The following is a 15,513-nucleotide window of genomic DNA, read 5'->3' as shown; positions in this document are numbered from 1 at the left end:
ATTTTGAAAATTGTAGCAAATACAAATAATATTTGCTGGAGAGTGATGCGGACACTCAACTGTAACACCATTATTAAGATTATCCCAGGATGCCTCAGGTAGGTAGTAACCACAAATACAGAATTTACAATCACTAAATCTATCCGCTAAGTCAAACATACAGGTGGGATGCTCCTCATATAGTGACCCAGATGACCGTGGAGGAAAGTACACAGCACCAATGACGAACTTTTTTGTGCCACACATTACCTGTGTAAAAATATGTTCCACAGAGGAATCGATAGGCCTAACCAGTAACCAACATTGAATAAAGGCGCTTATGAACAGCAATAAGAACACCACCACCACGAATCTTTGAACTAGTTTGAGTGTCCCTGTCATATCTATACACAATAAAGTCACTCAATCCCAATTCAGCATCTAAGATTCTAGATGTAAGCCACGTTTCACTGATAATAATAACATCATAACTAGGGAAACTCACAGCATGTCTAAAACTCTGAAGTTTAGTGCACATACGGCCAACATTCTGAAAATATAAGCTCAATGATCGTTTTTTGAATTATTGGATTTACTGACGATAATTTTGGGTACCCCATTAAAGTACTTGAATCTTCAAGTCATTCTCACCCATTGTTGACCTTGAACTTGATACAACAGACAACAGAATTAAAATTATGTCAAAATATTATTATTTTTACTATGTAAAAAATTTCTTGGACTTAACCTCGCTAAATCAGTCTACTCAGGCTTCCACTTAAAAAAAAAATCATCTGCGAATCCACAGATATAACTGGGAAACCCCAGGTTATTGCTTTCGTTGGATTTATCTGCGAATCTAACATAATTAAACAGTGTTTATTTTGAAAAGATCTCCCTGAAAATACAACAGGAATAAACATTTTTCAATTAGTGAACAGTTATTTTATCACTGCTGGTTTGTCTTGGCTGTCTTGTTTGAGTATTTGCACAGACGGTTACCCTGCGATGGTAGGGCACTTAACAGGGTTTTTTCTGGCTTTAGTCCAAAAGGAAAATCCAGATATTATTTCCACACGTTGTTTTTTACACAGAGAAGCACTTGTTGCTAAGTTCTTGATGCCTGAACTGAATGACGTTTTGCAAACTACATACTGTGAAAATGGTGAACTACATCAAAAGTAGGCCTTTAAAAGCGAGATTATTTAACAGTTTGTGTTCTGCTATGGATTCTGAGCATACGCAACTATTGTTGCATACAGAAGTAAGATGATAATCTCTCGGACGTGTCCTTCAAAGATTCTATGAACTATGAAGAGGAGCTGTTAGTATTTTTTACTTGTGAACAGTCTAAATATGCCAATTTCCTTAGTGACGATACCTGGTGCACCAAAGTTACGTTTTTGGCAGATATTTTTGGGAAATTGGTTGGTGGAAATTGTTTTAAATAATGAAATGCAGGAAAATCAGTTCCTTCCAGCATAAGCTTTTACTGTGGATAAAGATAGTTGAAAATCAAGCCACGTGGGACATGCTTTGGTTAACAAACAATTGCAATGTAGAAAAAAATCTGTCAGACTTTTTTAAAAAGTCTTGTAAGCTGAATGACAATATCAAAAATATTTTTCCTTCCCCAATACGCCATCAATTGGACTGGGTGCGAAATCCATACATCGAGTCGGCTTATGACACGACCTTGTTCACTACTGATGAAGAGGGTGAACTGATATAAAAAACGACCGTGGACTTAAACATAAGTACAGTAAACTAATTGAAAAAGCAAAGACTCAGTCAAAACTGAAGAAAATCAAAGTTAATGTAGATGTTGCATCATTTTGGATTCCCCTCTTCAATAAGTATCCACTGGTCACAAAGAAAGCTATGAATGCAATAATACCGTTTTCACCTTCCTATATCTGTGAATCTGCTGTCTCGTCGATGAACGCCATCAAGAACAAAAATCGTTCACAGCTAAAATCTTTGGAGGACGACTTGAGGGTGTGCTTGTCTACAATATGTCCTAGAGAGGATTTAATAATGAAGCACAATTAGCACCAAGCACAAATATCGCATTAGATATGGTGTCACTATTTTTAAGTAGACAGACATTCTGTTTTATACTTCATTATTTTTTTATTGTCAACTCGTCTCTTTTAACACAAAATATATGTAAGTGAATTAAAATTTTGTTTTCCTAATTAGTTTCCATAATGAGCACAGCATTAACTCAATGAATTATGTTTTAAATTATATTTTTAAAGAAAGTAACGCAGTAAAAAAAATCACATAACAATACATTATGATTATACTCATTATAGAGATTATTTACCCAAGTGTGCCATGGCTGAACGAGTTTTTAAGTTAATGTGCCTCAAGCTAAAAAAGGTTGGGAACCGCTGATGAAATTCAATTCTACCGATATATTATTACTACAGTAACAAATGACTGAACTTACGTATCAGTAAAGATCATTCATATTATTGTGTCACATACGTCTGATTGCGGCCCTGTGCTTTAGCGAAGTCGAGAATTTTCTTTTCACTCGTCGCCGACGGTAAAATTCCAGAACATCTTGTTCCCTTATATAAGCCCGTTGAGGCGGCCTTTGACAATTAGTATTGGAGAATTGTTTTGTAAGCGATATCAGTGTGGATTGTCAGCAATAATTATTAATGTAATTAGAATTTATGATATTTGTAATTTAGTGACTTTGTTTTTGGAGTTAACATAAAGTTAATTAAACCACGCTTGCTCCACTTAATCTCTGAACACACATAAAAACGTAACAATATATTACCGCAAGCCGTTAAGATAATATAAAAGCCTAAACAGTAGTATAATGGAATAAAATAAAAGTGGAAATAAATTTTTCACGATAAATACCATTTTAACTATAGTTATCTCGGTTAAGTTTACCGAAAGTACAAGCTGATTATAGCTGCAAATGTCAAACATATAACAAAAAATTTCGGTTTAGCAGTGTTGGCATATTTTTATAACGTACATGCTGTATGCTTCATATATAAAGAGATAAAGCTTAAGAAAAGTACATATATTATGTTATGAATTCTGCAATTTTTGATTTATATAAAACAAGAATGAGTCAATATTTGTTCCTGTAGTTAATTATTAGAATTTTTTTTGACAGTTACTCTTTAATAGATTAGGAGATAGATTTGACAATCATCAAATTGCGAGATTGCAACAGATGTTTGCAATTAATCTCGAAATAGACAAATATTTACTCGTTATTGTTTCATATAAATTAAAAATTGCAGAATTAATTAAATCATCATCATACAACCTCTTCTGTCCACTGCTGGACATACGTCTCTCCCATTTTTCGCCACTCTTCACGGTTCTATGCTTCTTGTTGCCATTTCTTGGATATTCGTCTAATGTCGTCCATCCAGTGGTCCATCCAATTCATAAAATAGTATAATCAAAATGTACTTTTTAAAAGTTTTCTCTCTTTATATTTAAAGCATACAACATATGCATTATAAAAACACTGCCAAATCGAACCATTTTATTTCATGGTTGACATTTGCAGCTATATTCAGCTTTCGGTAAACTCAACCGTTAACTCGATTTGGACCCAACAAAGAACTATATATGGACACATCTACTTGTATATAAGGAAAAATTCATAGTTTAACTCATTATATGCACGACTTACCTTCCAAGAGTCCTTCGAACCACAACTTCATCTCTACAAGACACTTTTTGTCAAATTCCATTCCGCTGTTGAAATATTTCAATAATTTACCAATTAATATTATATTTGCTGCCTTAAAATTTGAATTTTCTGGCGGTATCTTGTAAATCAACGGTTTGAACAATTCATTCAATTTCTTATACGCCCAAGGTTTATCCTTGTGCTTGAGGTACAGTCTTATAGCATACTCGGTGGACTCGCAAGGTTTTTCTAAAAATAATGAAAATATTTTATTCAAACACGGTTCTCTACACGAAACTGGGATAATGATTGTGTACGAGGACGCAAGAAATCTTATCGGCAATCGATTGTGGAGGAGAATGGCTACAAACGATAGTGAATAATAAGGTTTGCTGAGGGAGGCCAGAGCTCGAATTGAGTTTTAGAGCAATAGGATGGATGGATGGTTCTCTACACATACTTACCTAAATAGTGCTGGTAAATTTCTTGGAAAAATTCGTCACAGTCCCTTCTTTCTTTGGGATAGCCGTAGTATTTATCCAGTAAATCTCTTAAAGCATAACTGTTGCATTCTGGTTTTTTTCCTTTCATTACATACACTAACTGAACTAGTACCTTCGCCATGGGATATACTAAAAACAGACAGTTACATAGTAAAAATTTTTTCTATTTATTTATAAAATTGAAAGTAACTCAATTTCACTGGAAACCCTATAGTAGATATACACTAACTTACCATCAACCTCTGAGTATAGAGGTATAACATCGGCCCATGAAGTTAAAACGGTAAAAAGAATTGGTATGGCAACCTCGCCCGCGTAGTAGAAGGCTTCACAGCAAAAGGTGCGCATCATGTTAATGTCTGCTCTAAGTCGACATAAGCCCATGAATAATCGGGTCAATGGAATGCCCACTTTCACAGATATATCTAAAAATATTATAATTATTAAAAATAGACTATAAGAGAAATCTGAGTTGAACCGCGAAGATCAAATAAAGGTTAGCAAAAAGGAAATCATAGAAAGGGGGAAGCAGTCAGTCGATCATCATATTATGATCAATGATCATATTGATTATTTTGTAGCATTGGAATAAAAACATATCAGAGGATAATAGAAACAAAATTTCGTTTTTGGTGACCCGCTTAAGCTCGTGGTTTAACTCAACTTTATCATATATTCTAAATTACTTATGATAAATCTACCATGTAACTTTGGATATCACAAAAAATTCATAGTAAAGTCAAAAGATTCTAATAAATACAAATAATTAAAAACCTCTGATTATAAATGTTGGCAATTTACACATTTATACAATAAAGAAGTATGGAGCCTAACAGAACATCAAAATATGAGACGATTGGTACTTACCATTTCTACATACATAATATTGGATTCTACAATAGAACCTTTCAATAATGTTTATCCTTTTCTGTTCCAGTTGAATCAATAAACGCAGGAATTTCCGCTGTGTTGGTGTCATAAGTGGTGCTGGATAGCAGTCTTCGGGCTTGTCTTTATCTCTTGAGAGTTGGTAAATGATTATGCTAAAAAATGACAAAACAGTTTCAGTCTGAAATAATCATATCGATACACCAGTTCCGAAGTGTAACAAGTCAGAAATCATTAGTTACGAGAAAACAAGGAAAATCTATTCTTCAGCATGTTTGTGTCAGATCATTTTATTATTTTGTTAATATAATATCAACATATTTTATTAATGTTTCAAGAGATACAAGCTAACCTATGATGTTATTAAAAAAGAAATATATAGATATATATAATAAATAATTTCAAGGTGTTTGTCTAGTTGTTACACTTTGGAACTAAATATTTTTCTTATCTCATTAAAAGTTCAAATAAGGTATGAGATTTGTTTGAAAACAAAAAAAAAGTGTGGTTCTATATTTATTAAATATACTACAAAACCTTAATTTATTAATCTGATAATACGTTTTCGTCGTCTACCGCTGTGGAGGCTACAGGAAGGCCGTGATAATAATCCCAATATGTTCTTGGAATCGACCCAGAATTGCACAAGGAAATCAGGTCTTGTTTCTTTACACGTGAAATACCTGCTGGATAGCTATAAGCAGGGTTTAGCTTAATGGCTGTCCTCTTGTTCTCCGATCAACATGTATACTTATGAATTCTTTTTCAAAAAATGATTTTTTGTATACAATTGCGTAGGGAGCTGATTTTTCTACTTGAACAATATGTAAATGTATGAACAAATTTATTATAGGTTTTTGTTGTGAAGACACATACAGTGGTCCTCCTTTCAGAGCACGTTTTTTTTCACGTTCTATAAGAACATGCATTGCATCGCATTAAACTGCTTGCAAGTCAAAAAAACATACTACAGTTAAAGAAGACATTTTTAAATCATTTTTTTTTCTAATCGACTAATATGTTTATTTACTACAGATATGCTGGACACTTTAATTATACATTTCGATACGTTGCATTTTTCATAAATGGGAAACGAAATATGATATTGTAAACAATGACATCACAAGATAAAAGGCCGATAATACTTGAGTTTATCCTCTGGCTTAGAAAACAAACAAAGAAGGTGTGTTCTGTGTTGTGTTTAGTTTAGTAATCATTACGACACAAATTGCATCTGTTCGCGATACATACAATTCAAAAATACCTTCCCTTCGAGAATTAATTACGATTTACGAAAATAAATATTAACAGTTTTTTCTACGTTTTATTCAATATTATTATTATTTTTTATTTTGTTTTCGTGATAAATAAGTTTATCACACACGCATCCACACAACCACGGATCATATTTATTAATTAACGTAATTTTAATTTTCAGATCCCAACTAAATTTTTGATTTAAGGCAATTCAGTACTTCTCCTATCTCTCTTAGAATAATTCCTTTTCTATTTTCGCGCAGCTCACCCGCCAGCTCTCGCTTGTCGGATTGTACATAAAAAATTAGAGTATGTAAGACCTAGGAAAGCTTTGACACTCACATTAACCACAACATTAACTGACCATCTCATTTGTGGCCTTCCTTTTTTTCGTTTGTAACTATAATATAGTTAGTTGGAGACCATATTATGGTCTCCAGTGTATAATAATCATCTTATTCCATCTGTCATCTTTATGTCTCATAGTATATCCAGCGAACTTCCACTTAAGTTTTGCTATCTGCGTTAATACATCGGTTACTTTTGTTTTGTTGCGGATCCAAGTATTTATTTTCTTGTCTGATAGCCTGATGTTCAGCATTTGCCTTTCCATGGCTCTTTGGGTCTTTGCTATTTTTTCCATGTTTTCCTTTGTAAACGTCCAAGTTTTAGAACCGTAGGTGAGAACTGGAAGTATACATTGGTTGAAGACTCTTGTTTTTAAATATTGGGAGTATTTTCTATTTTTTAAGATTATAGGAAAGTTTTCTGAAGGATACCCAAGCCAACTGTATCCTTCTCTTTATTTCTCTGGTCTGATTTTCTTTATTTAATTTAACTAGTGGTCCCAAATAGACATATTCTTTTACTTGTTCTATAGTTGTTTGTGCAATTATAATTATTAATTCTTCTGGTTGGTTGGTCATAATTTTCGTTTTATTATAATTCATTTGTAGACCTATTTTTGTTGATCCACTATTTAATTCATCCATCATATTTTGTACTTCTTCCCTTTTATCTGTTATTCAATGTCGTCTGCATATCTCAAGTGACTCAAGTATTGGCCACTTATATTAATACCCCGTTTTTCCCATTGTAGTTTCCTCATAACGTCTTCCAAAGCTTGATTGAATAGTTTGGGTGATATAGTGTCACCATGTCTGACTCCTCGCCGTATCTTAATGGGCTCCGTTTGTTCAACTATTTTGATGGATGTTGTTGCTTGATCATATATATTGGAAATTAAGTCCGTATATCTATAGTCAATTCTCCCATTTTGTAAAGACTTCTTTACTGCCCAATATTCCACCTTATCGAATGCTTTTTCAAAGTCTACAAATGCCATATACATTGGGATTTGATATTCGTTGGCCTTTTCAATCAATATTTTTATCGTAAGCAGATGGTCGCTTGTACTGAATCCTTTTCTAAAACCGGCTTTCTCTCTTGACTGGTAATTATCTAACTTAGTTGTTAATCTGTTTGTTAGTAGTTTAGTTAACGGTTTGTACATTACATTCAGTAGCGTTATGGGCTTATAGTTTTTCAGATCTTTTCTATCGCCTTTCTTAAATAGTAATAGTGTTATTGCCTCGTTCCATGTGGTGGGTATTTGTTTTGTGTTCAATATTTTATTCATTAATACATAAAGAACTTCCACTGTAGTTTTTCCCCCATTTTTTAGCATTTCCACAGTTATTCCATCTTTCCCAGGAGATTTATTATTCTTCATTTCTTTGAATGCCTTTGTATTTCATTTTTACTGATTTCTGGTTGTAGGTCAGAGTTAACATTCTTATTTTCAGTTGTAACTGATTATGGATTTCTTGGGTTGGTTTTGGTTCTGTTTTATAGAAATTTGTATAATATTCGTGCGTTATCTGTAAAATTTCTTTTATGTTGTTGGTCTCCACTCCTTCTTTGTTCTAAATATAAATAATAGTTTATAATATAGGGCCACTCCAAATAAAAATGTAAATACTTAACAACACTGTCAGAAATCTAACACTAATCACACGATGTGAACTCGTAGCTGACAGCAATAGAAATGAGCAATCCCTTCCACTTTTCAATTTGTTCTACGCGCAACCCGCCAGCTCTCGCTTGTCGGATAGTAAATTGAAACAGTATCCATAATTGCATTACCTTGTACTACCAGGCTGCTTCATAGAATATTTAGGCCTGATAGGTTTAAGATTTTTAACTAAGAAGTCCCATTGTCTGTTGATATCTGGTAAAGACCAATAACTTGTGTGAATCTGTTGCCTCTCTTCATCAGATACTTTCGTCGAACATTTTAGTCCGCATTTCTCAGTGCAATATCCTTGCACTTTACAGGCTGGAATCTCTTTCCCAGCAGAATTTGTAAAAGCTTGCCCAGAATTGCGCATATATTTTTATATATTCTTAGTCCACTTCAAAGGCTCGCTTTTCAGAACTTTTTGAAGTACTCCTACTACTATTATTAGGTGCTGATTCATTATTTACACCAGGAGCTGTTGCATCCCTTATGCTAGCCGTAGAAACAGGTACCTTTTGGCATTTAATAGTATCTGGTATCATGTCAGATAATGTATCAGAGGATTCTGGAATGAATATTTCATCATATTCACAAGAAAAATTTGATTCAGATCCAGACGGAATCATTCTGATAATCTGAGTGGTCGATGGTTGTAAAATAGGTTTTCCTTTATTTCCAGCATTATTCTCTAAATTAATTACCTTCGTAACCTTGTTTAACTTGTAGAATCCTTCCTTTTGACAAGCTAACTGTAAAATACACTCAGATTTTGTTAAAAATCACATTTTTGATCCATTTTAGTCAAAATGTTCAAAATTCTCAAAAAATACTCAAAAAGTGAACCAAGGCTAAGCCATGTTACCAATTTTGAAGTGTAAAATTTGGAAACGTTAAGGTTTGGAACTGAAAAAATATATCACTTAGGAAAAGAAATCAGTTACAAAATGAAACAACTCGAATTGTTAAACTTTGAAATTAAAATAAGTATCAATTTATGAAAAAAATAGGTGTGACATCTTCACAAAACGTTATTATAGAGTTATTACCCTTTGGAACTCGTAAATATTGGTTATTGAAGCACTTCCCAATATTTTACTCGAAATCACTAAAATTAAGACTTGTTACTCTTTGGAACTGGTGTGTGAATAGATTAGACAATTTTTACTCTTATTATTGAAATCCATTACAGAAATTCCTTGGCATACTTACTCTATAATATAATCAACACTCAGTCTGGCGAATTCAACGATAATGTTTTCTGGTAGGATTTCATCGCTGGGAAGGCCCGAAAATTTCTTCAGCAAAAACCCAATCTTGGCTAAAAAATAAAAAACAAACTCTCAGTGATTTATATTTTGAAAATACAATGGTTTTCTATATGATTTTCGATTATTCTGTGATTTTAAATTGATTCTGAAATTTTTATGATGTTCACATTTAAGAATGTGAAGGCTTTTGTTTTGAAAAATATACAATTTAAGTAAACATTTTCTTTTACTACTAACAATTAGCATACAAAAATTGCGATGATGAATTTTAATCTAAAGATTTAATGAAATGAATGCTTACCTGATACTTTCGCGTCCCTCTTCAATAATCCTAATTTTTTGAAGCTTCTATTACCGTAAATATTTGGCATATTAATATCTCTATTGTAAATGGTTTCTGCTATATCTAGCAATCCTCTCCTCCATTCCTTTTCGTTGATACTTTTAGGAGTTGATACCCTTTTAGACATAATCACAGTTTTATGGGACCTAATTTTGTCCATTTGGCTTATAATAGAAGATATTACATCACAATTACTTCGCTGTGGAGCAAAGGGCTCTGGTTTTATCTGGTTAGAATTATGATCAGGAACTGACCTTTTGGATTGCAGTAGATCAATGGGAGAACTTGCATTTGGAGGTATGAGCACATTTTGGACAATTTTAATTTTCTTATTGCTAATTTCTGTTTCCATTTCTTCTGGTTGGTCTGAAATCTCTAACTTATTATCACAGATATTTGTTGCTGGTTGTCGAAACATAACTTGTGTCTGTTTCATTTGTCTCTTTACACTAGACTGAAGTTTTGTCAACTTTTTAGCTAGTTTTGGTTTCTTTGCCTGATCTGGCACTTGAATGACCTGTTCACTACAACTTGTTTCATCTACTTTGTTCACTAACATTTTTTCATTGCTTCCACTTTCATTTTTAGCTTCCAATTCATGTCTATTTTTGTCTTCTGATTCAGCTACAGATGATGTTTTTGTGAATTTTGTGGATTTACCTATGTCATCATAACTACCATCATAGTAATCAGGGTATTTTTTAACTTTTATCACTCGTCCATATTTGCTCCTAATACATGGTTGATTATTCTTTAGATCACCTTCACTACATTTACTATCATTATTAGGAGTTTTGTTTTTCATCTTATTTATTAAACCATCATCTTCAATTTTCTCCAGTGGTATAATTTTTGGATACACAGTTTCATGTTGCAACAGCATTACTTGGTCAGGTGATTCAGGACAGTTTACTACTGGAGACACTGGAGAAGAAACAGGTGAAGACAATCCATATGTGATTTTAGGTATTGGTGGAGAGATACTTCCACTAGGATTACAAAACAATTCACATTTTCTTGCAATAAGAGGTAATGGAGAATAAATTGACATTTCAGTTTCAAGAGAAGAACTAGCTCGCATACAAGAAGTAGCAGCTGATAAGTAATGATTATTTTCTGGAAAAACATTTATAGAAGGCTTAGTAGATATGGCAGGATTGCATTTGGTTGCAAGTATTGCAAGCCCTGCCGGAATGTGAATAGAAGTTGTTGAATCAGAAGTAACTTGAGTCAAATTTTTATTTGGAGATGGTTGTGACACAAGAGACCCTTCTGAATTAGCTGATTCAAAATGTTTTGTTAAATTTTTAATGCTTTTCTTTTGGGGAGTTGGAACTCTGGCAGAACAATTTGTTGGTGATCGAAACCGTGATATTCTTTTTCTATTGGGTGGAGATTTAGTGAGACCCTGATTACAAGAACTTCCAACAACATTTGTGGAATTATTCAAGTCACTAAAGCTTTTATCAGATTCGAATTGTTGTAAAAATGAATCTATCTCTGGCAGTAACATTTGTTCATGTTTTAAAACATAATTTATGCATTTGGAAGTTGGAGATATGGTTGAATCTGACATAATACTATCTCCTGTGTTTGACAGAAAGTCTATACATTTTTTTAATGGAGACATTTGCTTTAAAGATATACTTTCATTGTTTAAATCAATATTCTTAACTTGATCAGTCTCATTTTTAATTTCTACTTCATCAACTTCATCTTTAAGTGTACTATTTGGACTTAGTGGACTGATACATGCTGGTGCTATCCTATAGATATCTAAAATATTTGAAGGAGACATTGTATAAACAGAATTACTGTCTATGCTGGGGCTTGGTGTTCTAGAAATAGTTCTAGTAGTTTCATTTTCGTCTCTTTCTTCAAATGAAAAGGACAAATTCAAATCAAGCTTATGATTAAAATCTCTTAAATTTTGTATCAGGCATCTATCTTGACCTTCATCATCAGGCAAGTCGATACAATTTGAAGCTTCCCTCGGAACATGACTCAGTTCCACATTATAGTCTTCATCCATAGGAAGAGGCAGTTGGAAATGGGTATCCAATTCATCAGAATAAATTTTAGGTGAATATATTTTGCTAAAACCATCTTTAACAGTTTTACAACATATGTGATCATTTTCATTTGAGTCTATGGCTGAAGGTAACACATATGTTTCCAATATTTGTACTTTTGGTTCATTTATTACTAAATCTAAGGCTTTTTCTTGATTATAAGAATCATTTTTTGTAGAAATACTACTTTTTGATTTTTCGACAAGATCCACAGTAATTGGTTTTTGACTTTGTAATTTATCAGGGGGTTCTTTAGATAAACAACCAGAGTCTATGACTGAAGGTAACACAGATGTTTCCAATAGTTCTACTTTTCGTTCATTTATTACTAAATCTAAGGCTTTTTCTTTATTATAAGAAGCTTTTTGTGTAGATACATTTTTTGATTTTTCAACAAGATCCACAGTATCTATTTTTTCACTTTCTAATTTATCAGGTGGTTCTTTTGATAAATAGGCACCTTCTATGATATCCTGATTATCCTGTGGATAAATATTCAAAAGGGTATTTCTTGTAGTATCATTAGTTGCATTATTAAAGCTACCAGTGCAAGTTATTCCATTAACAGCATCATTCAGTCCTATTTCTTCTTTCAAAGCAATGTCAGATAGTTTGTTCATGTCTAAACTGTCATAGCTTTGGCAATCTTTTGTTTCTATTGTAGTGGGATTTTGTGTATGGTCGACACATCTCTCTTTAACAGAAACAGATTTTATTATGTCTGTTTCTTTATCAGTTTGTACATCTAGTTCTAAAAATGGTTCTACAGTTGCTATTTTATCATGATTTTCATTTTTTTTATCTGACAAATGTTGAATGCTCATTTTTGTAATATTATCAGTAGTTTTAGGTTCTTTAGGATTATATTCACAAATTGATACCTGAGTGGGGTGTATAATTTTTTCACAATTATAATCTACCATATGTTTATTTATAAAATTGGTAGATTCTGTTTGAATTGGAAGACATGTACTGACACCATTATCAGAACTTACTGAATATGAAATACTCCTATTATTTTCAACTAAAGGAGCATCTGTAGAGGAAGTTATTTCTGCTGAGATATTCCTTGGAATTAGCTCCTCATTTGATAGTTTTAAATCAATAATGTTAATGTCAGATTCTATTATTCCATTTGTATCCAATACAGAATTACTAAATAAACTTCGTAACTCTGCTTCTGACTCGGATAGGTATTCTAAGTTACATTCAGTTGAAGGCCAATGTGTCTTATTATTTTTGAGTTTCTCGCTCACTAGTTCTGCCAGCTTATCCAAGACAACTTCTGGAGAACAATTAGGGAGCAGTGTATTTGTTAAGTCTGAAATAGAATTGTGTTGTTTAGATTCTATTGATATTTTTTCATTACAATGGGTTGTATTTTTGTTAGATTCAAAGAATCCCAACAAACTGCCATCTTCAACTAACATACAACTTTGTCTACAACTGATTTGTGCACAAGTGAGATATTCAACATTTCGGGTTTTTATCTTAAGTTGTTGGCACACCTTTTTAATAGACTTATTCTGAACTGAAGAAAATATTTCTTCACTGGAAATAATGAAGTTAATGTTAGATTGTTTTAAAACTTTTAAAGCGCTTAGCACTGGATCACAATTTACTAGTTTCTTTTTTCTCTTTAGAAAGTGTTTCATTTTGGAAATAGTTTTCCTTCTTTGTTTTAAATATCTTGCCTTTTTATATCGTTTATTTTTGATTTTATTAAAGTCTTCAAAATCTGATTTATTGCTAAAGTAATCTTTGCTAATGTCGCTAAGTGGTGTGATTGGTGTACAGAAAGATGAAATTCCTGAATCTACTAGCATATAATCTTCGTCATCTTCCATACTGTGTGAAACTGCAATACCATTCTCATATGTGGAATTATTTACATGTATATCATCATTCCCTTTAAGAGAATTATTTTCTTTTATTTCTTCACTAGAAATATTTGCAGATATATGAGATGCATTTTTTACATTATCTAAACAGTATTCAATTTCAGGTGAATTAGATCTTAGTGGTGATAACAATGTTGTATAATTTATCATTTCTTTAAAGATATCACATAGAAACATATCAGATTCACCAAATTCTAAATTATTACTGAAAAATGGTTCTGAAATCAGATCAGTTTGCAAACCAACACTTACAACTGACTTGGGAATATATTTGGATATACTTTCTTGTTTCAGCTGTTCTTTTTCAAATGTGAGAAGTTTAACTAATTCCTTTAGAGCTGTTACATCAGATACTTGATATTCTAACTGACTTATTTTTATATCCTTAAAATGGCAAATTTCAGCATGCTTCTTGAGTTGTTCTTTTTGCTAAAATTACAAACAGTATTTACTTAATATAACAAAAAATTAATGTTTAGATACAAAAAATCATCTACATATTTATTTTGTATATATAATATTTAAAATTGTTTAAAATTGTTATATATAATATTTAAAATTGTATTTATTTCATGTGATTTTTGAATGCATCATTTCTTTTCTACTGTATACATCAAGTACATATTTATATTTTATTCTACAAATACAAATGGTCAAATGTCTTTTAACTACTACTATCTAAATAAAAAATTATTTAAAAACTTACCTCACTTTGTGTATGATATAAACGACTACTTATTTCATCTTTCTCCCTCTGTAAGACTTGTATGTTTTTATCATATTCTTCTTTATTACGAGTTATTTGTTGTTGTAGATTTAAAATTTCTTTTTCTAACCTTAAGTTATCTTTACTAATCTGTTCCTCAGTCTCTTCGTGTTCTTCTATCTTTTTCTTTAATTCCTGGATGGTCATATCCGCATTTGACGAATTATCCGATAGTTCTTTCAACAATGCAAGTTCAACTTGCATATCTTGTATAGTTGTTTGAGATGAAATTAATTTTTCGCCATATTTTCTTTGTAAATTTACCATCTGATCCATAACTTCATTATATTTGCTTTCTAAATCATTGTACTTTGATTGTAACGTTTTCTGTGAATACTCACTTCTTTCTTGCTCTAGCTGTGATCTTTCTAATTGAGATTTCAATTCTTTACTTGTCTGTACGTTCTTTTTAAGTTTGTTATTAATTTCTATATACTTATTCAACAATTCACTAGAACAAAAAAATAGGAGTAATGTTACCTACTTTTCAGATCTATGTTTACAATATTTTTTAACATCTTTAACCGTACAGCTGAAATTGTATTACTAAGTTATATTATAAAATTGTTAAAAAACTTACTCTGTTTTAATTATTTTCTGTTTAACAACACTAAAATCCAATAATTGGCTCTCCATGGCTTGTATGTCGGCTTCGATAAATAAGAAAGATAGGAATTACTGGTAAAAAATTAAAGTTTCATAGAATGTTTGTACAAAGCGGAATATATAATTTGCGCTATTAAATTCGTAAAATTATTAATTACATTACATACAAATAAAAGTTAATACAAAACTATACTATAACCTTACAATATATACACGCTACAAAACGTTTGA

At 31.9% G+C, this 15,513-nt stretch overlaps 1 protein-coding gene across 1 annotated transcript in view; it reads right to left on the bottom strand.

The window, feature by feature from the left end:
- LOC140442999 (uncharacterized) overlaps positions 1-15,513 on the bottom strand; it is a 20,244-nt gene extending 4,731 nt beyond the window's left edge. Inside the window, exons 1-8 of the mRNA XM_072534021.1 lie at positions 15,257-15,513; positions 14,617-15,127; positions 9,896-14,339; positions 9,536-9,644; positions 5,029-5,204; positions 4,395-4,586; positions 4,123-4,290; positions 3,659-3,907 (exon numbers count right to left, since the gene is read on the bottom strand). Of these exons, the coding sequence (XP_072390122.1) occupies positions 3,659-3,907; positions 4,123-4,290; positions 4,395-4,586; positions 5,029-5,204; positions 9,536-9,644; positions 9,896-14,339; positions 14,617-15,127; positions 15,257-15,312 (5,905 nt within the window). The 5' untranslated portion in view covers positions 15,313-15,513. The remainder of the gene's footprint in view (positions 1-3,658; positions 3,908-4,122; positions 4,291-4,394; positions 4,587-5,028; positions 5,205-9,535; positions 9,645-9,895; positions 14,340-14,616; positions 15,128-15,256) is intronic.

The sequence above is a fragment of the Diabrotica undecimpunctata genome, chromosome 1 (genome assembly GCF_040954645.1).
Source record: "Diabrotica undecimpunctata isolate CICGRU chromosome 1, icDiaUnde3, whole genome shotgun sequence".
NCBI lineage: Eukaryota > Metazoa > Arthropoda > Insecta > Coleoptera > Chrysomelidae > Diabrotica > Diabrotica undecimpunctata.
This window is presented reverse-complemented; position numbering and strand designations above follow the sequence as displayed.